Source organism: Calypte anna, chromosome Z (assembly GCF_003957555.1).
Source record: "Calypte anna isolate BGI_N300 chromosome Z, bCalAnn1_v1.p, whole genome shotgun sequence".
In the NCBI taxonomy this organism is placed as follows: domain Eukaryota; kingdom Metazoa; phylum Chordata; class Aves; order Apodiformes; family Trochilidae; genus Calypte; species Calypte anna.
In genome coordinates this window covers 56792440-56820039 of record NC_044274.1, presented here as the reverse complement: position 1 = coordinate 56820039, position 27600 = coordinate 56792440, and the positions used below count along the sequence as shown (strand labels likewise).

General features: G+C 38.0%; 2 protein-coding genes across 9 annotated transcripts in view; both read left to right on the top strand.

Moving 5' to 3' along the window:
- The window catches only part of SNX2 (sorting nexin 2), a 38389-nt gene extending 23351 nt beyond the window's left edge, over positions 1-15038 (top strand). For 5 of the 7 annotated variants that reach the window (XM_030467521.1, XM_030467525.1, XM_030467527.1 and 2 more), the window contains 11 exons: positions 65-108; positions 196-337; positions 3499-3577; positions 5757-5832; positions 7102-7215; positions 7438-7531; positions 9343-9548; positions 10512-10655; positions 13399-13479; positions 13687-13758; positions 14556-15038. In XM_030467521.1, the coding sequence (XP_030323381.1) occupies positions 65-108; positions 196-337; positions 3499-3577; positions 5757-5832; positions 7102-7215; positions 7438-7531; positions 9343-9548; positions 10512-10655; positions 13399-13479; positions 13687-13758; positions 14556-14606 (1103 nt within the window). In that variant the 3' untranslated portion in view covers positions 14607-15038. The remainder of the gene's footprint in view (positions 1-64; positions 109-195; positions 338-3498; positions 3578-5756; positions 5833-7101; positions 7216-7437; positions 7532-9342; positions 9549-10511; positions 10656-13398; positions 13480-13686; positions 13759-14555) is intronic. The other 2 variants (XM_030467522.1, XM_030467524.1) reach the window with 2 other exon arrangements.
- A 5839-nt stretch (positions 15039-20877) lies between these two features.
- Positions 20878-27600, top strand: part of SNX24 (sorting nexin 24) — a 90432-nt gene continuing 83709 nt past the window's right edge. For both annotated transcript variants that reach the window (XM_008492542.2, XM_008492541.2), the window contains exon 1: positions 20878-21012. In XM_008492542.2, coding sequence (XP_008490764.2) covers positions 20953-21012 — 60 coding nt within the window. In that variant the 5' untranslated portion in view covers positions 20878-20952. The remainder of the gene's footprint in view (positions 21013-27600) is intronic.

Below are 27600 nucleotides of genomic sequence, written 5' to 3'. Positions count from 1 at the left end.
ACATAAAGTGTGTGGAGGGATTAAAATAACCTGCCCTAGGATAAGTATCTTAATTTTCTTACAGGAGATGGCATGAATGCTTATATGGCATACAGAGTAACAACAAAGGTAACCAGTGCAAGAACTATTTGCAGATAACTTGGTATCATAGCTGAGCTGATAAATCAGTAATCATGATAAATTTTTTGTTTCAAGACCTCACTTTCCATGTTCCACAAAAATGAGTTCTCTGTTAAAAGAAGGTTCAGTGATTTTCTTGGCTTGCACAGCAAACTAGCAACAAAATACATGCACATTGGTTACATCGTGCCTCCAGCTCCAGAAAAAAGTATTGTAGGTAAGTGTAGTTCCTGTATGGTTGAATTTAAGCATGCAATTTATGTACTGTTACACAAATTAAGTATCTTAATACCTCTTTGGCTTGTAAAATACTTTTCTGCACAAATATTATTTAGTTCTTATGAGGTGGTCCAAACTATTGAAAATTCTTCCTGTTCTGTATTTTTAAATGGTCATCTTATATTGGTAAGATAGGTATTGGCCTTTTCCTAACTCAGGCCAGCATTGATAATAAGGACATTTGTCTTAATACGCAGCCTTCTGTTTCTTATCTATGATTCTTTCTTCACTGTTGCCTTTCCAGAGCTGATTAGTCTATCAAAACAAAGATGTTAAATGAAAGTTTTTTTTAAACTTGTGCTGTTATCAGTCATCTGCAATGTAAAGAGCTTCATCTTTACTCAACCTCTCTAATACTTAAGTGTATTTCTTTTAGTCATGTTGAAAAATAAAACTTCTAGTTAAATTCTTCAAAGTTCTAATACAGAAAACACTTTTGAGTGCTGGTAGTCTTTGTGGATGCCTTGAGGGATCAGATCCTTTCTCTATGATCTAAGAAATCTGCATGATGCATTGTGACAACTTCAGTTTTATGAGATCTAAGCAGTAGAGGTTCTTCCAAAATAAACATTTTAAACAGTAAAGCCTGTTAAAGTCTTGCCTCTCCCTTATGAAAAAATGATTGGACTCTAGAACCCTGTTTTATATGTAGGGCATGGCAGGACTTTTTTTCAGTAGTTTAGTCTGTAAAGCTAATCAGAGCAATTGCTTTTTGTATAAGTAGGAATAGTCAGATTGAGTAGGTGAAGGCATCAGAAGCCTTGGGAAAATAATGCTTTTAATTCTGTGGAAAAGCAGTTTTTCATTTTTCAGTCTGTTGGCTGAAAATGTGATCTGAATGTGATCTGAATTTCTGATAGTTATTGAGAGTAATGCATGTTTCTATAATAACCAATTTTTCATGTTACAAACATAAGTTCAATTATAAATGCTAAAGAGGATTTATGAAGATGGAGTGAGCCTTCTAGTCGTGTCCTTTGGATGATAAAGTTTATAAGGCATTTATGGCAGTTCAATTACATGGAAATACAGTACTTGCATCACATTGAAATGCATTGGTAAGACTAAGCTTGGGTTGGATTTGAGGTACCACTTGAAGAAAGCCAGCATAAACACTGGTATCTCTAGAAGTGTGTAAAATTGTGGGACTTACTGCAGTGTAAGCAAGCATTGGCTGTCACTTCAGGTCCTTGTATAGAGGCTTTAAGCTACAGATAAATTGGTAAAACTCACAGGCTGTAGGATGTTTCCAAAAGAGCATGAAACTCCTGCTTTAATCTTGAACCTCAGTGCACAAGTAATACTTAGGTCTATAAAAAAATAAGTAGTCCATACATTTTTAATTCTAGAAAAAAGGAGTTCTAGGATGATTTTAAATGAGGCATCTTAAAGCAGAGAGCTGGTGAAACATATAAAACTAGTGTGAGGTTTGTGAGACACAGGCACAGGTTGCCCAGAGAAGTGGATGCCTCATTTCTGGAAGTGTTCCAGACCAGATTGGATGGGGCTTTGAGCAGCCTGGTGTAGTGGGAGGTGTTCCTGCCCATGCCAGGGGGATTGGAACTAGATGATCTTTCAGGTCACTTCCAGCCTGACACATTCTATGATTCTATATTGAATTTACATGAGTCATTTATTTCTAAATCTTAATATTAAATATCAAACATTCAGTGTTATGCAGTGTGTATTGTACAAAAGTCCATAGAATGTTCATTCTGGTACACTGTTGGTATTACCTGGAGTTTTAAGGTTTCTTTTGGTGATGGGTGGGAGAGACTGGCATTTCAGACCTTAGCCACAAATTCTTGTGAGTTAGTGATGACCTAGAGATTGATACTCATCCAGACTGCCTCACTGTTTACAGATGAGTTTTGGAAAATTACCTTTTCTGTTTTTAAGACAATAATATATTAGTCATACATCCTTTCCAGTGAAGGATTAGAGTGCTTTGAATACTAGGAATAGCTCAGTATCACAAATTAGGAATTAATCATCATAGTAATTCAATTACATAATCAATTTTACCTATGAACTTCTGTTGCTATCAAATGTGAAGGATCTTTTATATTAAACTGCAGTATTTTATGCTTTCTGCAGTGAAATATTAATGAGTTGTAATACTAATGCAAAAAGATAAGACATGAATCACCTCACCTTTGCTTGAATAACTTAATCCTTATACTTGATTTTTATAGATAAATTTCTGGATTGACAGTTATGCTACACAGTATAGTAGACTTTTGAAAAAGATGCCAGTCAGTTTGTTTCCATCGTGTTACAGAAAAGGGAGAATCAAGGCTTTACTGAGAGGCTAAAGGTCTCTTCTTGTACCTGTAAGGATGCTGTTTGACTCCTCTGGAGGTGACTCTGTGAAACTTCTAAATCCAGAAGGGAGATTGGTTGAGGAACAACTGTGAGAACTGTTGACCTGACAGTTCACGAAGTACATATCCAGAATCTCTGAACTTCAGGCTGGAGAAGCACAGAACTAACAAAGCAGTAATACACTATAGGGAGAAATAAGATGTTTGGACTGTATCATAACATACCTCTGCTGTGTTTTAGGAAATAAGAATAAATACAAATGTTCAGTGTTTCATGGTGTTTTTGGAAGAACTTAGGTTCCTAAACTCTCCGAGTTTGGATCTTTAGCATTAAAAATACTGCTATTATTATTCTGCTAATTTTACTCTCCATTCAGTTCGTAGTTTTTCATATGCTTCAGAATTTTCAGAGCTGGTTAGTTTGCCTTAGTTGACTAAAAAGCTCTTAGTTTTAGAAATTAACTGTTTTCTTCTTCTGAACATGAGTGACCAGTAAGACTGACCTTAATTTAGATTGTCTTCATAAATGCAAATTAAACAAGTTCTGTATAACTTTTAGTCACAATTAATATGTTACAGGAAGCTGTGGATTTCACAGAGCTGCTCGCATAAAGCCATGCAGCATGCAGTGTTATGTTTTCTGTTCCTGTGCACTGTTTTTCTTTGGAATTTGACTTAAATATATAAACCTAGGTGAAATTTGTCTTCTAATCACATTAGTTATGTTAATTTTTTTTTTTACAATAAAATAAATATGATGCCATTTTCTTCAAAGGCATGACCAAGGTTAAAGTAGGCAAGGAAGATTCTTCATCTACTGAATTTGTAGAGAAAAGAAGAGCAGCTCTAGAAAGGTAAAGTATGTATTTAACTAAGAGTTGTTTAGTCTCAGAATGATTTGTTATATACTACACAGTCTCTGTAATTGGGATATGGGCCGTCTGTACTTAGATATATTCTAGAGGCTATATGCAGCTGCCAATATTTTTGTAGAAATGGAATAATTCCCATTAATAATGGGAAATGTAGCCATATTCATGGAGAGGTGTGGCTTACCCTTTTCAGACTGGGTGGTGCTTAGAATTGAGATTGCAGAGACCCAGTATCATGTCTTTATCAGTTTACTTAGGTGTTTTGGACACTAAGTAATTAAGGTACTTTGGCAGTAAATCTTGCAGATAGATGAGTGAGAGAGACTTTCAGTCACTTGGCCTTTTGACAGTTTCCAGTACATTGGTGTGTTTAGCTGAATTGTGGCATGAGAGATACTTAATCATTCACCCAGTGTGGATGTACAACTGCTATGGTTCAGGTAACCTTGCCATGGAAGGGTCCTGTCACTTGACATACTGCATCATTTTCCCCTGCTGACATGGCTAGTAAAGCCTTTACAAAGTAACTAGCAGAATTTTAAAAGTATACAGCCCTAATTTTGGGTTTTATAATATACCCATTACTGTTACAGAATTGCATCATATAAGAGGGAAACACCATGTAGCAGGTTCAGTTAAACTAGGAAATCAACAGAAGTCAATCATTTTAGATTGTATGTTGAAAGACCTGTCTAACAGATAATGTATGAATCTTCGGAATTTCTGAGGACTAGAGCCAATCTCAAACAAAAAAATATCTCTTCAGGATCCCATTGTTAATATCTTTTCATTTCCTAAGTAACATAAGAACATCTGAAATGCAACTGAACCTTAAAATTCTGGTAGGTTGTTCTGCCTTAGTTATCTGGTACTGAGTTTAACATTTGCCACCTAAACTTGCATCCAGAAGTTTCTGAAGTTGTTTTGTCACTTGAAGTGGAACTGTGAAACATCTTCTGGTTGTACAAGTCTATTGCTAAAGGAGTGTTCTGTGAGATATGAAGGCTTGGAATAAGAGTTGAGGTTATAGTAACTGGCCTTAGGTAACTGAACGGGTACTTCCACAGAACTTTAGGTCTCTTTCTGTAATGGAGACAACTTTTCCTCCATGGCTGCTTACTTGAACAACAGAAGTAGGATTAGAAAAGTTTCACTCACTAGCTTGTGACTGCTGTTTGTTCATGGAGTTACCAGTAGTGTACTACTTCTATTGGAGGTTGAAAAGTTCTCCCATACTAGACAATGGAATGTTGAGCTTCACAGTATATTCCATTTCTTGTTTGTTTGTTTCAGAAAAACTGTGAATACCTTAACTGGCAAGGAGCAACTTTTTAAATGTGCCGACTTGAGCTTGAACTTTTCCTTTCAAATGATATGGAGAGGCAATAGTTCTGTTGCTCTTGCCTAAACTTGAGGAAAGCATACTACTATTCCCCCAAAAGTTGGACCAAATAAATCTGCTTCATTATGCAGTTTTTGTACCTATGGGGAATGTACCCATAAATTTTTATGTACCACTATAGGGAAAGTGGGCAGGAAAGCAATATATCTTGTTAGTTGAGTTCACTACAATTTATGCCATTGAATACTGAACTTACATACTACAAGTCTGCCTGCTAGATGTCCTCAAACACATTGCCAGTTGTCTCCAGTGAAAATGTTAGAAGTCTCCATCAGAATAAAGGCTATTCTCTAGCAGAATTTCCATAAAGACAAATCTCTCCGCTTGCTTGCCACTTTAACTTTTAACTTGTACTTGCTACTGAGTGTAGAACAAGGAAAGAAAGGTTGAGCAATCTAACATATAAATTAAGTTTCAGTGCAGCCCTTAGCTACTTTACGAATTAAAACGAGGCCATACATGATGGTGACTGGAAAAAATACATTACATTTACAGTATCAGTATGCTCAGAATTTCAGTTGAAAGTCACAGCCTACATCACGTTCAAGGATAGCTTCTAAGCAATTTGTGAATGTAACAGGGCTGTTCTGGTCTTCACAGCTGAGGTTTGAGGAAAACTAAAGCTTTGAAAATAGAGTACATTGTTGGGAGGTTGGGTGGGTCATTGTACCCATTCTTCGGGTAAAGGATGCTTTACAGTGCTTTCAGGAACATTAATTATATTTTGATATCTAATATTTTTAATTTTTAAAATAATAGGTATCTACAACGAACGGTGAAACACCCAACTTTGTTACAGGATCCAGATTTAAGGCAATTCTTGGAAAGTTCTGAGGTATTTATGTTCTTCTAAGTTCTGTTTGTTTCTAGATACCGTAACCTACAAAGCAATATATTCTCTTTCTGTTGAGATCTGATTCCCCAAATTCATATGAAATCAAATTGGATTGCACCCTTCCTGGGTCAGAATGGAAGAAACCATTTAGGTAATTGTGTGCGTCTACCTCTGATAAAACTTAAGAATGTTAGTGACCAAAATCTGTTTGCTGTTCAGTGACTTCTCAAGTGAATTGGTTTGTTCAGTTCTGAGCGAAGCTTGTGACACATGGTTTAAATACATCGCTGATGTTACTGATTGTTAAGTAATATCAAGAATTAAGCAATCTTGAGAGCAACTCTCTTACCTCTAGGAGTACAGCTTGGAGGTGTATTTGTAAGGCATTGTGAAAATGCTATCAGTGCTGCTGGCCAGGCTAGGTGCTTTGTAAGTGGAGGACTTCAGTCACGTGTGCTGCCAGTCTGACACCTTTCACAATATTAAGTATATTGTTGATTTATATTATGTATCTTTATAAATGTGCATTGTGAATTAAACTGTTTTTTTGGCTAGTGTCAGTATCCTAATTCTAATAAGTCCCAGAGATTTCACCGCTGACGAAAGTATCATTAATAGGTAACTTGCAGGGGATTTGTCAGTGCTGCTGATAGACAAACATCATATGAAGGGTAAATATTCTGAAACAGGGGCCACATTGTAAGGCATATTCAGACTAGCCTAAATAATAATATCAATTACATTTAAAGTTTGACTGTTAACTACCCCTAAGTACCTAAGAAAATACAGTTTTCTCGGTATGCTATAGGTAGGTTCTGAAACCTGGCCTCTATTGAAAAGCATAAAGACATCAGCTTTTTATAGTCAGCATGCAGTACAAATCTTGTGTTGCTATTAAATGTTTTATAGAATATCTTTTGTCTAATTTGTTGTAAACCTAAGCTTCTATGTTCCTGCAGTGGCAGTCTGTTCTCTATAGCGTATAGGTGGCTAGTCAGAACCTTTGGCTAGTTCATAATAACTTTAGACAAGTAGGTTGTTCGTTCCATTTAAATGTAAAGATGTAGAAGAAAAGTAAATAGTCTATATTTTTAAGTTTTCCTCTTGAGAATGAAAAAGTACTAAATCTGAGAAATTAGATTTCACTATATTGAAACTCCTTACACAGGAGTAAAGAAAACACTATATCCTTTTCTTTCCCCCTTGTGCCCAGTTAAACCTCCATCCTTTTAACCAGTCTGCTTGCCCTTATTTGTCATTCAATTCCAGCTGCCGAGAGCGGTTAACACCCAGGCTCTGAGTGGAGCAGGATTATTGAGGATGGTGAACAAGGCTGCCGACGCTGTCAACAAAATGACAATCAAGATGAATGAATCGGATGCAGTAAGAGCTGATTTTTCAGCTTGAATAATGAGACGAATTAATGAGCCTCAACAATTGCATTTTAAAGCTGTAGCAGTAGAAAATGGGTTATTAATTTGCTTATTGGCTGGAATTCTTAGCCATATTAGTTGACCACCCTGGCAGTATGTGAATAATTTGCTTCTTTAAAACCAGAAATGTTGTATGTAATATAATTTGTAATGCTCTTTCATCTTTTGTCAGTGGTTTGAAGAAAAACAGCAGCAGTTTGAGAATCTGGATCAGCAGCTTAGGAAACTTCACACCAGTGTTGAAGCATTAGTCTGCCACAGGAAAGGTAATTTTACTTTATGTAGCTACACTATGTGAAGCACTTAAAACTTCAGGAAAGGGTCATGAAACAAGAGCTTAGTACATTGGAGCTCCTAAGTAATTAATAGAGTAATACAGAATATTTTAATGCAGAAATCTTCTAATTGTACCTTTTAGTTTAAACTGTAGTAGCATTTTTGTAAATACCTGGTTTTAATTGTTATTTTAACATGAATACCCGACATTCCTAAGGCTACTATATGGATTTTGCAAACTTTTTTTTCTTGCAGAGATTCAATACCATACATAGTAAGTGGTTCTACTACATTAAATACCCATAAATGTTTATGTAGGTCTCATGGCAAGAGTATTTTCCTTCTTAACAAAAAGTGTCAGCTTAAATATATTTAAACATCTTTTGCTTGAGTATTGGTCTATTAATTTGGTATGAGCTCTTAAAGAGGAATTTGCTATTCTTAATTTGGTCCACATATTGATACATCATCAAGCTACCATTAAAGTAAACTTTTCTGGAATGATAAGTGATCTCACAATATGAAGTTTTGGTTTACTTAATTTAGAGAGAAGCAAAGTCTGCAAGTTTATATTTTAATCACCTGTGATGCTGTTTTGTCAAAAATTGTTTTCCATTGTACACTTTTAAAAAGAAAAAAATTTTTAAAACCACCAAAATTTTAACAAAGATTTAACAAAGACCATAAATGTGCCTTCTGGTACTACTGTATTATGGTAAAATATGAAGTAACCTTTCTGGTCTGCACTTTGAAAGGGATATGGAAATGTCTCAAGTAACTTTCTCCTAACTGTGTCAGGAATTAGTCTCTGTAGTAAAAAATCTTTGGCCAAATGTCCTGAAGACTAAGAAGTATTTCAAGAACTAATGGAAAATCAGATTGTTTGTGTACTGTTGATTTTGACACCTGCTCATAGATGAGAGGAAATGATGAGGTTTTTTTAAGTAGTTGTGTTTAAATTGTAAGGATTTTCAGTATCTGAAGATATTTTGCTTCTACAAACATTTCTGGTATTCTGATGTTTCTGTCAGAGCAGCACAGTTGCAGAAAAAGCCTTGCACTTCTAATCCTGAAGTTAATTGGATTAAACATTTGTTCAAAGGTCCTTCATATGAGAGGTCCTTAACTTCGTACAGGATGATTTATATGGGATTTGATGAGACACTTGCCCTAGTATTTGTTAATCAGTAAGCTCAAAACTTTATCTTCATAGTCAACAGCCATGCTGGTGTTTTCAGCTGTTTTTTTTTTTCTTTTAGGCATGTTCATGATGTAGTAGCACATTACAGTATGCACAGTTAAAGGTACTCTAGTCAATAAAACAGTCCAGCAGAAATAAATTCCACCCATGGGAGTGACAGTTTTGTGAAATAGGTTTTTTTCTACTCTGAACTGCATGGAACAATTGTGCTATAGACCTGTTAAAATTGGTTTTAATTTGCTGTGTAGATGACTTGGCGCTTTTTTTGTGGGCTTGCATTTTCTCTGAACTAGGCAGATGGATAATACTGAAGTGACGTTTTTTTCCATGTCTTTTGCCAGGCATAGAGTAGGTGTGACATTAACAGGCTCAGCAAAACATTTACTTATGGAGAGTGGTTTTGTGCAGGAGTTTTTCTTGTAAGTGTCATTTCGTTGTGATCCTGTGTATTTTATCATGAGCTTCAGGACATACACCTTACATTTTTCTGCTGGTGAAGTTCAGGTTGAAACAGGGCAGAGGGCTCTGCTCCACTGATCAATGCTGCCAAAAATATAGTAAGTTAACTATGTTATACTGAACATTACTCCTGTTTTTCAGAGCTTTCAGCCAACACAGCTGCCTTTGCTAAAAGTGCTGCCATGTTAGGTAACTCTGAGGACCACACTGCATTATCTAGAGCTTTGTCTCAGCTTGCGGAGGTTGAGGAGAAGATAGATCAATTGCATCAAGAACAAGCTTTTGCTGATTTCTATGTGTTCTCAGAACTGCTTGGTGACTACATTCGTCTCATTGCTGCAGTAAAAGTGAGTATTGCTAAGAAAAATACTGATTTTTGTGTTTGTCACAAGTCACATTCCTCAACTTTCAAATTTAGGGTAAATGAATGTGTGCATTTGCACATTTTATAACATAGTTAAGACTAAATTTTTGTGTGAAGGTCTAGATGAATAAAATACTTGTATCCATGATGAGGTACTCCAATGTTAAAAATGGTTGTTAACAAAAACAGGAATGGATTAATAAGGTCCAGACAAAATGTAAATGGTGAACACGATCTACTTTCAGCAGTACTAATTGTGCATAGTATTTGAGGACACTGTACACTTCTATGCCTAAGCCTACTGTACTTGTTTCTTTCCCATTACTTATTTTTACAGTATGCTCATAAATTTTCAAGATAATTTGGCTGAATTTGATAAGCAGCCAAAGGCAATAATTTTGGTGTACATCTTACTGCACAGTGTAATTAGGTTTTGACATGGGAAAGGGTGTCTAAAAATTTAATCCAGAAGTATCTTTGAACTTTACAGAATGTTGGGAGTATGTATTTGTCTTTTTTTTTTCTTTTTGATATGTATACATTAATTCTGCTACCTCATTCCAACGGTGAAAAAATGTATTGCCGAATATACATGTAATCCATATGCATGAAAAGTTCACTCATTCTGTTTTTAGAGAACTATTTGCGTTATAGAGCACTTTGTGGTGGTTGTGCTGGTAGTTATTTTGATGGAATGAGGAGAATAAAATGTCTTAGAGCACTAAGAGATCTGTCCTGAGAAAACTTCTTGAATAGCCTGTCATTTGTTGAAGCTACTGAGTTGTGCAAGCATGCTGTCAAATGAAATGCAAGAAGACATGTGGTAGATTCATTGAGGTTTCTTTGACTATACTTGCTCAGTTCTATCCAGAATTACTTTTAAATACTAGGAATTTAGATAGCTCTAGCAATTACAGTTGTTTAATAAATTTGTCTGTCCCTATAGGGGGTGTTTGATCATCGAATGAAATGCTGGCAGAAGTGGCAAGATGCTCAGGTCACTTTACAAAAAAAACGCGAAGCTGAAGCTAAGCTCCAGCTTGCCAACAAACCTGATAAATTGCAGCAAGCTAAAGATGAGATAAAAGAGGTAATGTTATCAAAAGTTATTTTGTAGGTCAGACTTTCTGCATTAACTCATTCATGCTGCATTAATGCACTACTTTATGTCATTTTTATTTACAAATCACTTAATCATTTGCTGTTTTCCATATTTACTGGAATTTTTAAAAGGAATTTATTTTAAATATTAAGTGTGCACTATTGTTACTTGTTTTAAGATCTGTAAGGCAGGTAATCCTGTCTCTACAGTGTGGGAGATGGGAGGAGGGGAACATCGACAAGTAAAACAATACTTTTAACTGTTAGCAGATCTCTTGGGTAGGTGTCTCTTGACTTCTAAACCCACAATACAGTTAAGACAACTAATGGAGAAATGTTCCCATGTTTTGCTTAATTATGCAGCATATCTACCCATATATATGTGTGTGTATGTATATATGGTGTAATTTCAGTAAAAATTAATCTAACATGTTGAAGTGTCATAATTTATACACTTTTTCTATCATGCTTCACTAAGGAAATTGAAGAGGTAGGACAACTTAATTATTTAATATGCATTCTAATTATGGGCCAGTATTGTCCCACTAAATAATGGGAGAACATCATTATAAATGTCAAGCTTTCTTATGCTATTACTTCGTTTGGCTTCCTCATTGGTCACTAACAACATGCTGCTTTGTTTTTTTCTGCTCTTTAATGTATATTGCATAAGGTGTTGAAGTTACTCATTAACTTGGCTTTCTTTATCTTGAAAAAGGCCTTTGTTTACTGGGAAAACTTAGTGTCACTCTTGTCACATTCTTGCTGCTTGCCCCTCTTGATGTCACTCATCCATCCACAGTGCAAGTGACATGGAACTCCTTGTCCAAAATAGTATGGGAAGTAGTAGGAAATATTTAGTGATTCTTTTTCAGTCCCAATATTAAAAGAATTATGTTGTTCCTGAATGATTTATTTTTTCTACCTTATTCATCAGAGAAAGTTGCTAGTAAATCCGCAATTTGAATGTGCTGATTGAGTTCTTATTACAATTGAAATATATTCAGAGTTGCTGAGTTCTGTAGCAGTAGTCTTTCTGGCAAAGAAATGGCAAAGTGGAAGCCTACACAGCTTGAGCTTATCCATGACTAAGTTGCTTTTTGCAGATAAAATGCCAAACAGTTCTAGAAATACCTCACTGAACGGGGAGACAGTTCTCCTTGTCAGAAATTTCAAGATGGCAGAGTATTATCCAGTGATAACTCCTATACTACTTGGCATTTGGGTATCATGAAACTGGGATGTTGGATCCATTAGGCCTGTAGAGGTTTTCACTGAAGTTTTGGGCACCTCTACTTGCTTTGATAGGAAGGCAGAGGCAATCTAATTTACCTTTTCCTTGCTTGGAGTTTTGTATTGTTTCAGGTATTAGGTAATTCCTCAGGAAGTTCTTCCATGAAGGACATTCTATTAAAACTTACTGCATAGAATGCTAGGTTGCAAGGAACCTCAAGGATCATCTGGTCCAACCTTTCTAGGTAGGAACATGGTTTAGATGTGATGGCTCAGCACATTTTCAAACTGAGTCTTAAAATTGTCTAGCTCTGGGGACTTCATCTCAACTTTCCTGAGGAAATTATTCCAAAGTCCAGGTGTTCTCATGGTGAAAAATTTTATTCTGAGACCCAGTCAGGATATCCCCAGGAGTAATATGCACCCATTACTCCTCTTCTTCTCCATGTGACTTCTTGGTAGAAGGAAGTCTCCATCTTCCTGCTATCTACCCTTTAAGTACTGGAATATGGCAATAAGTCCCCCTGAGCCTTCTTTTCTCCAGGCTGAACAAACCCAGTTCACTCAGCCTTTTTTAAGGCTAATTTTGGGTTCTCAGTGCACCACAGTCTTCCCAGTTTTGGTCACCTTTATGGCTTCATAATGTGTATCTGAAAAGGCAATAAGAGGACTCTGAATAAATACAAACTAAAAGTAGAACTATGTAGATATTTCTTGGAACACAGATGATGCTCATCTCATATCACAATAGTAATCTGACATTGCACCACAAAATGTTTTTGTGAAAAAACAGAACCAGTGGATTGCTAACAGGAATATCTTATATTGAAGTATGTTGCTTCTCTGCTGCCTTTTTCTGAGGGAAGTGTTACTGGATATATTGGTTCCCCTGGCTTAGTTAATGTGTTGAGGTGAACAGCTATAGATGCAATTTCAGTATGTTAGCCTACGTGTATCTGAAGTGTGAGGCAGATAGCTTTTGTTCACAATACATCTATGTAGCTAGTTTAAGTTTAACAGTACAATAGGTGTGTAAAAGCAGTTATAAGGTAATGTACATGATAATGATCTCTTATTGTGTAGTCGGATGTCTTTTCCCATAAACTAAGGGAAAACGTATGGAAAAACCCCACAAGAAACATCACTTCCTCTGAATCGTCCTTTTGTCCTTTCGTACCCAGAATAACTTTTCTACTTCTGCTTTCTATGAAAATAATTCTCACTGAACAAGAAAGCATGTGCCTTGGCTTGTCTAAGCAATATATGTTCTGACTGGAAAGCCAATAAACATGTCCTCAGTAGCTTGTCATCTGCAAGAGAAATATGACAGACATTGTTGAATTGTTGAAATTGTTATTGTAATACTTTCCCTTAACTCTGCTAAAAAAACCCAAATAGGTCTTTTTCAGTTCTTGAGTTGCTGTCTAAAAGCAGTTCAGAAACTGACAAGCTGAATGGACAACACGAACTCTTATGTCTCCATGTCTTTCCTTTGCCAGTGGGAGACAAAAGTTCAACAAGGGGAGAAAGATTTTGAACAGATCTCCAAAACCATTCGCAAGGAAGTGGGAAGATTTGAGGCATGTATAATTTTGTCCAAGTAAATTACATTTTTACTTTAGATAACATAGACATTTCAAGTAAAATTGGTTGAGGCTAATATGCCATAATTTTTATTGCAAATTAATATTTGTATACAATTAATGTATATTTTAATATGCATATTTTACATATATAATGTATATTTTAATGTATAATATTTGTAAACAATAATTGTTTATTAACAGAAGGAACGAGTGAAAGACTTTAAAACTGTTATTATCAAGTACTTAGAGTCATTAGTGCAAACACAGCAGCAGGTAAGAATTTTTTTTTACAATACTTCATACATTCCATATTAGATTAGGTAAAAAAGACAGGCTTTAAATATAACAGTTTCTGAAACAGAAAGATCTCCTTCTAGTCTGTACTGTATTGGAGAATAACATAGTAATTGCAGTTTCCCAGTTACTGCTAGGCTCCCTTGCACAGGTCTTATTCAAGGAAGCAAGGGAGAAGCTCCTTTAGGGATATGGGTGACAGCAGGGTCTTGTCTTGTCCTTCTGAAACTGAAGGAATATTTTCACTTACAGATTGGAATAAATTCTAATAAATATGTACTCAGGCTTACTGAAGAGACTTGAATACTTAGATGTTCATCGCTCTTTTTAAAAACTGTAAATAACTGAATATTGTAAAGCAGTAAAACAATTTCCAGTGATTCAAAAGTATACCTTGTTTCTAAAACATGGTCTGGAGTCTTTCCTTTTTTCACTCCAGGAACTTAAGCCTCCAGCTTTGTTTAGTTTAAAAAATAAATAGTAGCACCTTTAGAGGTAAGAATAGCAAATGGAGGTTGCAAACAAATTATATGGTGGTATTTTGTAGCAATTGAACCCACTGTTCAATGGGTGGTAACAGCTGCTGTTAGGAGCAGATTTGTGTGTTTACTTGTATTTTTTCTTGCATGGTATAATAATATGAATAGATAATATGAAATGCCTATATTCTTAATTTGTTCAGTGGAGACAGGATTACCACAAGAGGAGGAAGGTATGTGTGTTTTCATATCCAATATTTAGTACTCAATAGTGAGTGTTTTTCCCTTTTCTTCAAGCTAATAAAATACTGGGAGGCATTCCTACCTGAAGCCAAAGCCATCGCCTAAAAGAAGAATATTCCAAATGACAAGACACTCTGGATGTTTGTCCTGGATAAAACTAAATTCCACAGTGAAATCACTTTAAATCATCCAAATAAACCACTATATATTTTATTAATTAACATGTGGCTTTTTTTATATACTACAGCATTTTATTAACAAACTGCATGTCCTGACCCTTTTTGAAGTGGACTGTGGCATGATGTTCTGCAATACATTGCTGAATTGAACACTATTGTGTCTTAATACTTGCACTAAAATGTGCACTGCAAGGCCAGAAAGCTGATATTTTTGTTCCTGAAAACACAATGTTCTGTAGTATGTTTATCTGATCTTTATGAAACAAATTTAATTGCATTAATTAATGTTCACTTTAACATTCCTGTACAAAATCATGGTTTTGTGATTACAGTAATAAAGAGATGTACCTTGTGAAACACTGAACATTCTGGTTTTGTGCCTTGTGAAACACTGAACATTCTGGTTTTGTGTCTAGATATTTTGTGGTGTTCTTACAAGTAGAATCAAGAACAATCTGAGATTATATCAAAGGCAAAAACAACAGGAAAGAGTATTAAGGGTCCACAAAAAGCTACTTGTGGTAAAATTTTCATGCTTTTATTTTTAATCTCTTCATTACAGGTGTTTCACCTGAAGTTATCAATGCCTTGATAAATTCATATGTGTTAATAATTCTTGGAGGGTCGGAAAACCTATGCTTGGCAACAGACAGCCATAAACTGTAATCTCTTCTGGGTGTTTCTGAAGGGTTAGGATATAGTCAAATATCAATATTCTACTGGACTGATAAATGTCGTCATCTTCAGTCATTTCAAGGTACAAAAAGAAAAAAAGTCTTGCAGTAGTTCTGGTAATTGAGGAGGAAGAATAGGAGGTAATTCAGCTGATGCAAGCTAATTGTAATTACTAGCATTCTACTTAGAATTGAAGGGACTGGTTATATCTTTTGCCCACAAATTTGTATTGTTTGTGGGCAAGCATATAGAAACATCCACTACTGTTTCTGAATAGTACAGAAAGCTAAATTCAGCTGGAAGGTCATACTCTGATTTATGCAATGAAATTAGGGTAAACTTTCCAGATTAGTGTTTCTTCTTGCTCCGGTAGAGAATTCTGTTGATTATTTCTTGGCGTTTTCAACTACTACAGAAACTGTTATTTTTTTAAAAAGTAAATTATCAAGCCTTTATCAGGATTCTTTTTCATGGTGAAATGCTAAATCTTAAGCTTGTAATACCTTGTGTTTGTGAAGTAATTTAGCTTGTAACTGCTTTTTGAGAAGCTGAGGTATGCAGCAGGTTTATTATGAAGAAAATTACACAGCCATAACACTCCAAAGGTTATGATATATTTTAGTTTGGCTTGGTCTGTGCTTATGAAAATTGACCAGCAGTTTAAAATTAAACTTCAGATCTGTTCCTGTGAGAACGAAAGTGGGTGCTTCTAGAATTAAAGACTCAGTTTGAATATGCACAGTGCAAAATGAGCAAACATGCTTTGATGATGTTCTTTAAGTGTTTTGTCCAAGTTTCTTAGCTATTGATTTTTTATCTCTTTTTCTTCTATGAGGATTATAATTCAGTTGAATTATGGATGATATTTCTTTTTTCTATGATGAGAGTATGAGAAATACCTTTCACATCAGTCTCTTAGCAGGGATTAGTGTGACTGTAATAGACAATTGAAAGTCAGAATAGTTTTGTAGGATTGTTGTTTTGTTGTTGTTTTGGTTTTGGGTTTTTTCTCTTAAAACCAGAAGCCTGCTGGAGGACAAAAGGATACTATTTCTGAACTTCATTGTCACAGAGGGTTGCTAATTCAAAATTTTGTAGTCTTTTTTTATGTCACAGGGTTAATTTGAACAGAAGATCCAAATCAACTGTCACATTTGGCTAGCATAAAACTCATTTCAAGAATCTGTTTATTCTGCATATATACCACTACATTATGAAGACAGAAGGTTTGCTTGTCTTCTTTCATAGTATGATTAACATCCTCCTGTGTGCAGTGTTTCTCAAACCAAGTGAATGGAGGTGTTGCTACACCGTTATATCTGTGGAACTCACTAAAGGTTCTTGTACTAAACTGTAGTTACCCTGAATCTCCAAGAGAGTCTAGCACTGGAAAAATCACTAGCATGAACAAAATAAATGTTTGCAATTTAACAAGCTACTGTATGAAAGACAGGGGGCTGTTGAAGTCTAGTTTACCTTTTGGGCTAAATGAAAAACAACAGTTTTTTTTTTTAATTGTCCTCATTCTTGTATCCATCATGTCCATGGTGCTTTTAGCTTAAAAATATATATTGTGATGTGAAATTTAGGATATTGTAACCTCTTTCTTAAACTGACATTCAGTCTGCAGTAAGCCTCTGATTCTTTAATCACTTTCCCTTTTACAATGGAATATTCTGCTTCCCTATTAATTATTCCTTCTTTTACCTTTCCTAAGTTATTTTTCTCCAAAGGCTTCATCTGGGAGTTCGTGCTTCAACATCTCTCTAGTTCATGCCCCAGATCTGTCAGTTTCTTTCAGATTCTAGAGAAGAGCTGCAGGCTGGTAGTATATACTATGCATTTGAGTGAAGATAGTACAAATCATGAGAAAGGGAATGCCCTTATCTTGGTCTCACAGCTGCTGAGGAACTTCCAGGGGAGGTCTTGGCAGGATGGAGCACTGATTTCACCCTATAAAAACCTGCAGTTATCTTATATGTTACTGTTATATTGGCTTTCCCCCCTTGCTCCACCCATGCACACACACACTTGAGAAAACTTCCTCCTTACCAGCGCCAAATACTGTGTCTGTCAGAAGTACTGAGGTTTTTAATTGGCTCTGAACTCATGTAGAAAACTGACTGACCTTTCCAGAGTTGTGGTTCTGCCTGTCTACTTTGCAAGTGGTCTGTTTGTTTGTATGCACTGGCTGATAAAAGTGCTTTGTGATGTTTTGGAAACAACATCACTGTAAAAAAAAAAAAAAAAAAAAAAATCAGCTTAAATCTTCAGAGACTGAGGAAATTGTGAGCACCTTAAAAACAGATGGTTTTTTTTTTCTTTTTCTACTCAAAGTTTTATGAAATGTGTTGAATTTTTCTTCTCTTACACAGGAGTTCAATATCTGTAAGGACTACATCACTGAGGTGCAGATTTACTTAAAACCATTCTTTCTGATAGCAACCGAAAAATAAGCAAACTGCAGTTGTGATCTTATTAAGGGCTATCTCTCCCTTTTTTTTTTTTTCTTTAACATGTTGTTTTCATGTATAGTTTACGAATCACTTTGATTAGAATTTGTATGTGCATTTTTTTTCCTACCTCTGTTCCAGGAATCAGCCATTAAGGGAGTCCTTGAGTTGTTAAGATTACTGGAAATTGATCTTTCAGAGTTGCCAGTGTTCATTCCCTTTTCTCTCCCATGAATCATTCTAGCATGATGAGTCCTGAGTCCTCCTCAAAGGAGGAATTGCAGTGGTAACTTTGGAAAAAAGAACAGAAGTGGCTAACAGTTTTGTTTTGTTTTCAAACTGATGTTTTATTTTTAGATAGTCTGAAAGCTTGATTGCAAAAATGTCACATTGTTATTCTATTAGTTAAGTATGGCATGTTTCAATCAGTGAAGCAGGTTCTAAACAGTGGTGATTCATAGTTTCTGTAACTGTGTAAGGTTAAGCTAGAGTCTAAGAATGGGTGACAGTAAAAACTGGACAGTATTTATTAATTTATTTTACATTTTGGATTAAGTTAAGAATATAACCCATTATATTGAGACCTCCAACAAAAGCCATTGGTGAAGGTCAACACTTAAAATTCCTACAGGATCTTTCGGGCCTGCTCAACAGATTAATTTGAAGGCAACCTACATAATTGTTATCAGTAGAGCTAGAACTAGTTACAGTTTTGCTTTTAATATTACTAACATTTTAGTATCTTACACGACTTCCAAATCAATCTACAGTTAAAATGCATTATCTTTGCTTTCTGGTTTGTGGGAATCATTATATCATTTGTGCAATTAACTTTCAAAAACAAGAGCCATGGATGTTTTTCATGTGGATATGAAAGTTGGTAGTATTTTATTAATTCATGTTTCTTGAATTTCTGCCCCTCAGTGTATGAGACAGAAAGATAATCCTTAGTCAGTCAGCCATGTGAAGAAATCCTATTTTTTCTTTAGATGTAACTTTAAAGATCAGCCAACTAATGATGATATATTGTGCAAATCAAGTATTTAACATTCCAAAACGTATTGACAAATTTGAATTCAGCTCACCATGTAATCTTCCTTGTTCCTCTTGGATGATGCACAGTCAAAAGTTCCATTATGTACTATTGAATTAGAAGGCAGATTAATACCTCAAACTTTTCTTTGTTAATAAGTTATATGATATTAGGTAGAAAAGTAGCTTTTTGAAATAATTGGTTATTAGATTGCAAACAGCCACCAATAATGCCCCTGTGAAATTTTTCTGCTGGCTTCTCATCAGCATAAATACATAATGGCATAAATGGTGTAGTGGTCCATACAGTTTGTATTGGGGGAAGAACACAAAACTAAGCTTGAAGACTAAGACTTAACTAACTCTTAACCAGTAACTAACCAAATGGACAGCATGGTAACTGTACTCTAGCATGCCCACATTTACCAGGATGATTAGACTATTATAATTTCACATCCTGGTTTTTCTCAGGATAGTTTTGATGTTTCTCAGTGTATGCTTTGGGGCAAAATAGGATTGCTTATTCACCCCTTCAGTGATCACTGTGTGCCAAGCAGTTCCTACAGTGAGAGCACAGGGGACTGGAAACCTGTTCATTCTTGTCACCACTACCACTAAGCAGCACTGAGACTGACCCGCCGGTCATCAGCATTTGAAGGCACTGGCACGGGAGCAGCATTGTGTGGAAGCAAGTCCCTGAGGACTGTCTGACTTTGATTTTGTGTAATTTTTTATCATGCATAGTTGTTATTTGCTTTAGACTAGTGAAGTGAACCAGTGTTAGTTTGCTTTAGTACTATTGGTTTTAGTCAAAAGCCTTCTATTTTGCATTGAAGTTTTCAGGTCACAGTCTTTGCTTAGAGCAAAATATAATTAACTTTGCTGGAAATTAAATTAAGAGAAATGGAAGGGAAAAGAGCTTGTAATGTTTTTCCACTGATGTTACTAAGCTAGAAGGAAGCAAATTGGTTTTCAGGAGACATTTCAAAAAGCTGACCTTAGATGCATTCAGGTAAGCATAACCAGAGGTCAGACAGAAGTAATCCTTTGCTTGCTGTCCATTTTTGAGGTATGACTACTTATGTAAAGTCAAACCCTGCATATGCATGAATTTATACTGTAAGTGCTCCTTAAAAGATCACTGACGGTAGTTGCACATCTTCACCATTTAGCATCTGGGGCTCTTCAGCATTCTTAAAACCTTACAAGGTGAGTTTTAAGGTAATGCTACCATTATGAGTGCATTTTAAGGTAATGCACTTTGTTGTCAACTTGCAGTGCTTTCAAATGGATTGGATTTGGGGGTTAGCAAATGCCTATGGTGTGGGAGCATTACTTTGTGAAACAGCACAGCCGATGTGTACATCTCTATGCCTCCACTGCTCAAGTCATCGGCACCGCTGCTCATTTCGGGGAGTATGAAGTTTTATTTAATTCCGAGTGCAAATCATCTGCCCCTCTCTGAAATGCTTCTCTGTGGCTTAGGAATAGCCACAATACGGGCAATTGCCCTCAGTGCTGAATTCGCACAGTTCCCCCCCACACACACCCGGCCCAGCGTGAGGTCCCGGTTCGCTCTCGGCATCACGGGCGGCACCGCTCGTGCAGAGCTGTCCGGAGTTCGCAGGCATCGGAAGTGGTGTGAGGCGTGGTGTGAATTCAGAATTGGGTAAATCCCACTGGAAGTCACTTGTTGGTCCCCCCGTTTTCCTGTTACCGCAAGCACCGCCCCTGCCGGGGCACCTTACAGCAGGCGCTCGCTTTGGTTTTTACAACCACGGCGTTTTACTGCCTGGCTTCCCCTCCTCACGGCGGCCGCCCAGAGGCCGAGTGCCGTGACTGCGGGCCAGCGCGCAGCTTTCCTGCCGATCCCGGGGGGGAGCCCCGGTGTCTCCGTCCCGCTGGTACCGTTCCTCCGACGTCCCTGCAGCCCTTTGGACCCTGAGGAGCACCCCGGGCCGGGAAGCGGGGGATGGGGGGAGCGGCCAGGCCACGGGCCCCGCCCCTCCGGCTGTCACGTGGGCGGTGTCACGTGCGGATGGCGGCGGCGCCGGTCGCCGGGACCCCGCGGCCCTGAGGGGGAGGGAGCAGGTGACCCCGGCCGGGCCCGGCATGGAGGTGTACATCCCCTCCTTCCGCTATGAGGAGAGCGAGCTGGAGCGGGGCTACACGGTGAGGGACGGCGGGCGGGTGACACCCGCGCCTCGGGGGGGCGATGTGACAGCAGCGAGCGGGGGCCGCGCCGGTGGCCAGGCCGCTCTGCAGGGACCGTCCTGAGGGGCTGCGGGGCCGTCCTGCCCTGCTCGGAGCCCCGCCGCGCAGCAGGGGTGGTCTGGGCCGCCGCGCATCTCCTGCCCCACCCGAGCTTCGTGGTGTGGAGCGGTGGTGGGAGCGCCAGGGACTTAGGTAGCCTGGGCAGTGGCTGGGGAGAGGGACGCAGGGCTGGGAGCTGGGTCCGATCTGGGCTCCCCAGGGCTGAGGGTGTAGCGAGCCCCGTGCAGGGCTGAACACGGCGTCACCTGCGTGAGGAAAGGATGAGAAACGTGAGACTTCAGCCTGGGGGAGAGAAAGCTCAGGCCATCGTATCACTATGTACAAATAATCTGAAGGGAAATAGGAGCCAGACTCTACTCGATGGGAATCCCATGTAAACATCAGACAAAACCGGATAGTTAACATGGGGATGGTCAGACACTGGTACAGGTCGCCCTGAGGACTTTGAAGCCTCCGTTTTTTGGAGGACACTGGCTGGATGTGGTCCTGAACAACCTGCTCTAGCTGACCCTGCACAGTTCCAAGAGGTTTTCTCACCCACTGAGGCGTTGAGCTGTGACACTTTTCCCACGTATTGTTGGATGGGCACAGGAGATGCTCTGGGAAAAAGCTCAAAGCTGGCTTCTTTTATTAAGTGTATTCTGTTGGTAGTTCTGAGCTGTTGAGAAATAACAGGAAAAAAAAGTCTTAATCCTGTAGAATGGTCAGAAGATTGATCCATGTAGGTACAGTTGCATGAAGGAACTGCATTTCTTTCTTGCATTTACCTGATACTAATACAGTATATTCTTTGCTCCTAGACACTCCTAAGTATTTACAAATTTCATAATTAGGGGCATTAATGTAGAAGTGGAAGTGCATTAATATTTCTTCCTCTTAGCCAAACTTAAATGCAGGTAGGCCCCTGCACCATGTCTGCACAATTTTGGGCATTGAAACCAATTTTAAAACATTTTGATTAAGAGTGGTTACAATATCACAGACGGATCCCAGTTTTCCTCCCAGTTGGGCAATTTACTTGAAGTGACAGAGTGATTTCTAAGATTTGCACATCACACAGATTGGATTTTTTTGTAGCAGTATATATTTTTAGTATTTGTTTTTAGTGTGGACTTTATTTAAAGTAATTCTGTCACTGAATCCTGCTACCTAGAGGATTATATTTTTTAAGTTTTATAAATATTAAGCTAAGTTTCAAAGAAGTCAGAATGAAACTATCTGTCTGTAAGTCTTTCAAGAAAGTGATCTTGCTTTATTAAGTGAAAATGCTTTATTATTACAACACTGTTAATTGCAGCACTGTTCCCATCAGTTCACTGCTGGTGAGTCAAACTCATACATGTGAAACTTCTCAAGATCAGTAGTTTGGTAGTTGTCCCTGTGTGATAATTTTGCCTGTTCAGTCAGATGAAGGTGGTTCTATGTGGCATCCTATACAAAAGTTGTCTTGCTGTATGATAACAGATGCATCCATTCAGGGATTTCCCTGACCATGAAACTGCACTAGAAGTCATGGCTTAAGTTCTACATCAGGAATGCTTGTGGGAGAGGATATTGAAGTCTGTTCTGATAATAACGTAGTGTATTTCTTTTATGTTTTAAAGAGCCTATGATCTATGCATGAGCAATGCTTCTTCTAATGTAATTATATATTTGTTACAATGCTAAATAATCTGCATGAACATTATCCTGAGCATAGAAATTTGTAGCCAATGAAAATGAGTGCACTATAAACTCTCCCTCCAGCAAAACCAAGGTTAATGAGAGCTTACCATTGTTCTGCACTAGCTATGAAGATACTGTGTGGGCAGAGGTATTTACCTAAGAAAACAACAGTAACATAATTATTGTGCATTGAGCAGAGATTATTTCACTTGGACTGCTGGAGTTTGTGAGTGTTGCTGTGTCCAGACCACTTAAGCTCTTCTCTTGAAATGAGACCACATCATCATCTCTATCTTGAGATGAACAGAAAAAGTTACTCAGTAGAAAGTAATTAATCTCTGAAACGTAACCTTCAAATTCAGAGGGATGGGTGCTGTCCTGGACTAACGCAGTGTTTCTGAGGGAAGCATGTATTCTTGTAATTAGGTTATTTTGCATGATCAGGGTTATGTATGTGATTAAAATTTAGAACAGTATGGTGATGAAGGTCAAAGAAAGTGACCTTCTCCCCTAGGAAAAACATGAGTGGCAAACCAGTAACAGTGGACAACAAGGAGACTGAGGTACTCAGCAAGCTTTATTCCTCAGTCTTTGCATGCAGCCTCTCTTCCCACCACCACTTGAATAGATGGACTGTAACTCAGGACTGGGGAAGCAAAGTCCGTTTCACTGTAAGAGACCACCACTGTAATGACCACCTGAGGAACCTGAACATTGGGACCTGGTGAGATGCATCCCAGAGTCCTGAGGGACTTGGCTGATGTAGTTTCCAAGCCACTCTCCATGACATCTAAGAAGTTGTGGAAGTCAACTGAAATCCCTCCCCAGTGACTTGAAAAAGAGAAATGTGGCACCTCTTTTAAATAAAAAGGGTAGAAAGGAGGATCCTGGGAACTACTGGTATCTCAGCCTCACATTTGGGAAGGTTGTGGAACAGATCTTCCTAGAAACTGCATCTTAACATGGAGGACAGTAAAATGATTTGAGATAGCTGGTGTGGCTTCACCAAGGGAGAGTCCTGTCTCACCTGCCTCACTAGATGTGGTGACTACATCAGGGGACATCTATCTGGTGTTATCTATCTGGACTTCTGTAAGGCCTTTGACATGGTTCCCTACAACATCCTTCTTTGTAAATTGGAGACATATGGATTTGATGGGTGGACCATTTGGGTGAAGAATTGGTTGAATGGTTGTATCCATAGGGTAGTGGTCAATGGTTCAGTGTCTGGATGGAGAACAATGATCAGTGGTGTCCCTCGGGGGTCTGTACTGGGACCAGTACTGTTTAAATATCTCCATCGACCACGTAAGCAGTGGGATCAAGTGCACCCCCAGCAAGTTTGCAGGTGACACCAAGCTGGGTGACGCAATTGACATGTCTGAGGGGAGGGATGCCCTCCAGAGGGACATGAACAAACTTAAGTGGGCCAATGCAAACCTCATGAAGTTCAGCAAAGCCAAGTGCAAAGTCCAGGATTTGGGCAACCCCAAGTGTCAATAGAGTCTGGGAGGTGAAGGGATTGAGAAGAGCTGTAAGGAGAAGTACTTGGGGGTGTTGGTTGATCAGAAGCTCAACATAAGATGGAAATGTGTGCTTGCAGCCCAGAAAGCCAAATGTAATCTGGGCAACCAGAAGAACTGTGACCAAAAGCAGCTTGGCCATCTTGAGGGAAGTGATTCTCCCATCTACTCAGCTCTGGTGAGACCACATCTGGAGTATGACATTGTCATGGTTTAAGGCTGAGCTGGCAATTAACCATATGACAGATCCTCTCCATTAATCCCCCTCCCTGATAGAGAAAGGAGAGAGAATAAGGGAGAGAGACTTACAGGTTGGATACTAAACTATAATTCTTTAATGAAAGAGTAATGAAGAAAAAAAAAAAAGAATTAAGTATATACAAAAGCAATATTGTGTTTCCCTTCCCTTTCCCCCCAAAACCTCTCATGTCACCACCAAGGCTGCAGGGCAGCCTTGTGTAAGTACCAGCAGCAGACAGGAGCTAGATCCCTATCAGAGGCAGACAAACAGAATCTTCTCAGGGTGCCAGCCATGGGCAAAGAAGAGCCTCGTGATCCCTCAAATTTGTACCAAATATGACATGTATGAGATGGAATACTCTGATCAATTTTGGTCACGTGTGTGCTCCACTCCTCCCTAAAGGAGGGTTGCAGGTCTGACCCTTTTACTCTCTTTCTCTTTCTGGAACATAAAACGTTCCTCAGATCCAGGCAGTGGCCTTGGTTCTGCACACCATTCTCAAGCTGTAACTATAAACATCGAGTGTTATCAGACCTAAAGCAGACGCTGACTGAGAAACTTGCTGTTAATTTCAGTAGGTGCAGCTACTCAGAAGAGACTTAGCTGAAAGTAAAATTATGAGAAAGAAAATTAGTTCTATCCTGGCCCATACCAGGATTTGCATTCAGCTCACATCACCAGTACAAGAAAGAGATGGACTTGTTGGAGCACGTCCAGATGAGCACCAAGCGTATGATCAGAGGACTGGAACACCTACACTGTGAACAAAGGCCAGAGAGAACTGGGGTTATTCACCTGGAGAAGAGAAGGCTCTGGAGGCACCTTCTTGTGACCTTTCAGTATATAAAGGTTCTTATAAGAAAGGTGGAGAGCGACCTTAGTAGGTCATGTTGTGATATGACAAGAGGTTAATGGCCAGTTAGCTGTGGAAGCAGAATGGAGATCTGGGGAGGGGGTGGAAGTGACTTGCCACAGAAATGGGAAACATCTCCCTAGCTACAAAAATTAAGAAAATAAGAAACAGAAGGGGTGGGGTCTTGAGCAGCAAAAGGTTCACTTATGGAAAGAGTAGAGTAGAAAGAATAATAAGAGAAAAGTCCATAATGCAGTATTTGAGGTAGGAGTCAACCTGAAAAGTAAATGGGAAATGCACTTGTTTCAGTTTTTGTTCAGGAACTTTACTAAAGTACTTCTCCTCTGATAGAAAACCTAGAGAGCCTGTTTACCAACACCATCCCTCAAAAAAAAAAAAAAAAAAATATATATATATACACACATCTGTATATAGAGAGAGTAAACTCGTGCTTGTTCCAGTTCTGCTTGGGGTATACATAAAATGGTGAAACCCAGGATAAGGAAAATGTCCGTTTTCCTTGCGGACAGTTAGATTTCATTGTCAGTTTAAATTGATGACACTGGCTTCCAAACTATTGAGCCTGTGCTAATAAATGCAACAGTTGTTCATAATTTGGCAGTGAATGACCTTTAAACGTAGACACTTACTAAGGATGTCCCTAGGGAACAATTCAACTTCAAAATGACACCCATGTGTTCTTGTTATCGTTTAAATATGCTCCCTTTGTCAATAGCAGAATAATAAATACTAGTTAGATTTCTAAAGTTGATTCAGATGGTAGGAAACTTACTGAATAAATTAGTGTACATTTGATTTATATTGACCAAAAGAATTTTGCAGTGGTATATTGCAGGTCAAGGTGACATACATTTAAATGTGTCGTGGAGCAGAGGGCATACTTGACTGACACATGTGCTTACTGCATTTTTAATTAACACTTCCAATACTGCTTCCCAAATTGCACCTGGAGTTGCAAAAAAAAGTAAGATATGACAGGTAAGATCCTAGTGGACTGCAGATTTTTTTTAAAGTCTTCAGACTTTATGTATGTAGAAGTGGTTTAATTACTAGGCTATACTTTTTTTTTAATGAAAGTATAAAGTAACAGGTACTTGAAGTTTGGTATTGTTTATGTATTTTAGCATTCTTTACTGTTAAAGTAAATGTGTATGGAGTCAAAATGGAAGTTGTCAAATATTCTTCCATGTGAAGCTTAAGAGTAAGCAACATTAACATGTGAATAAATCAGAAAGATAAAAGGGAAATATTTTAAGTATTGTACTTAAAAAGTACAGAGGGGAGTAATTATGTGAATGATTTTACATAAAAAACAGTTTGAAGTGTCACTGTCCTAATGCTGTTGTTGAGTCTCTGGACTGTACTTGCTTCAGAAAATCTGAAGAGGCTCTGCATGCTATGAGCATTAAATTTGCCAGTATGAAGACTTTCGGCTTACTACTTGGGCTTGTACAAGCACCCTGGGTGTAACCTTATGTCTCAAGTCCTATTGAAATCAGTGACAAACCAGTTGCTCCAAGTTCAAAGTAGTTAAATATAAAAACTAATCTGTTAGATCAGTTAGACTTTTTTATTGTCTTAGTGTCTTCACAGAGAATTTGTAGTTGTCATGGTATCTCCACAAGGGAATCGGAGGAGGTCTGTACAGATACTTTTCTCTCTTACATGGGAAGGTAAAGAGGGTAATTTGACAGGTGCCAATGGTTCTAGAATGTCAGAAAACTGCTGTATGACACCATCGTTTCTTTTCAGTTACAGTGAGGAAGCATAGGAGCATGTTTTATTGGAAGAAATGGATCTTACAAATTAGGCCAGAGATTGCTCCTTGCAAATACTTTTTGTTTGGTTTTTTGTTAACATATGTTTGTCAGAAGTTACATCTGTTTGCTCCAGTCAGTTTTCCTATTGATGGACTTTAGTCAATGATAGGAAACTGCTTCCTTGGTATGCAGTGGGAAAGTAGGATACAGAAAATTAGACATACTAGACAGCAGCATAAACCTCCAATGATTTACAGTTGTGAAGCTGTTCAAAGCCACTCTGATTCAGTCATGAGATCCTAGCAAAAATGGCCATGTAAAATCATCTTAGCAAGAAATCACTTTTGCTGTATTCCTGAGTTGAGGAGGAGGTTGGGAACAGGATGGAGAAGGAGCAGCATGGCTATCTGCATCAGTTTATTA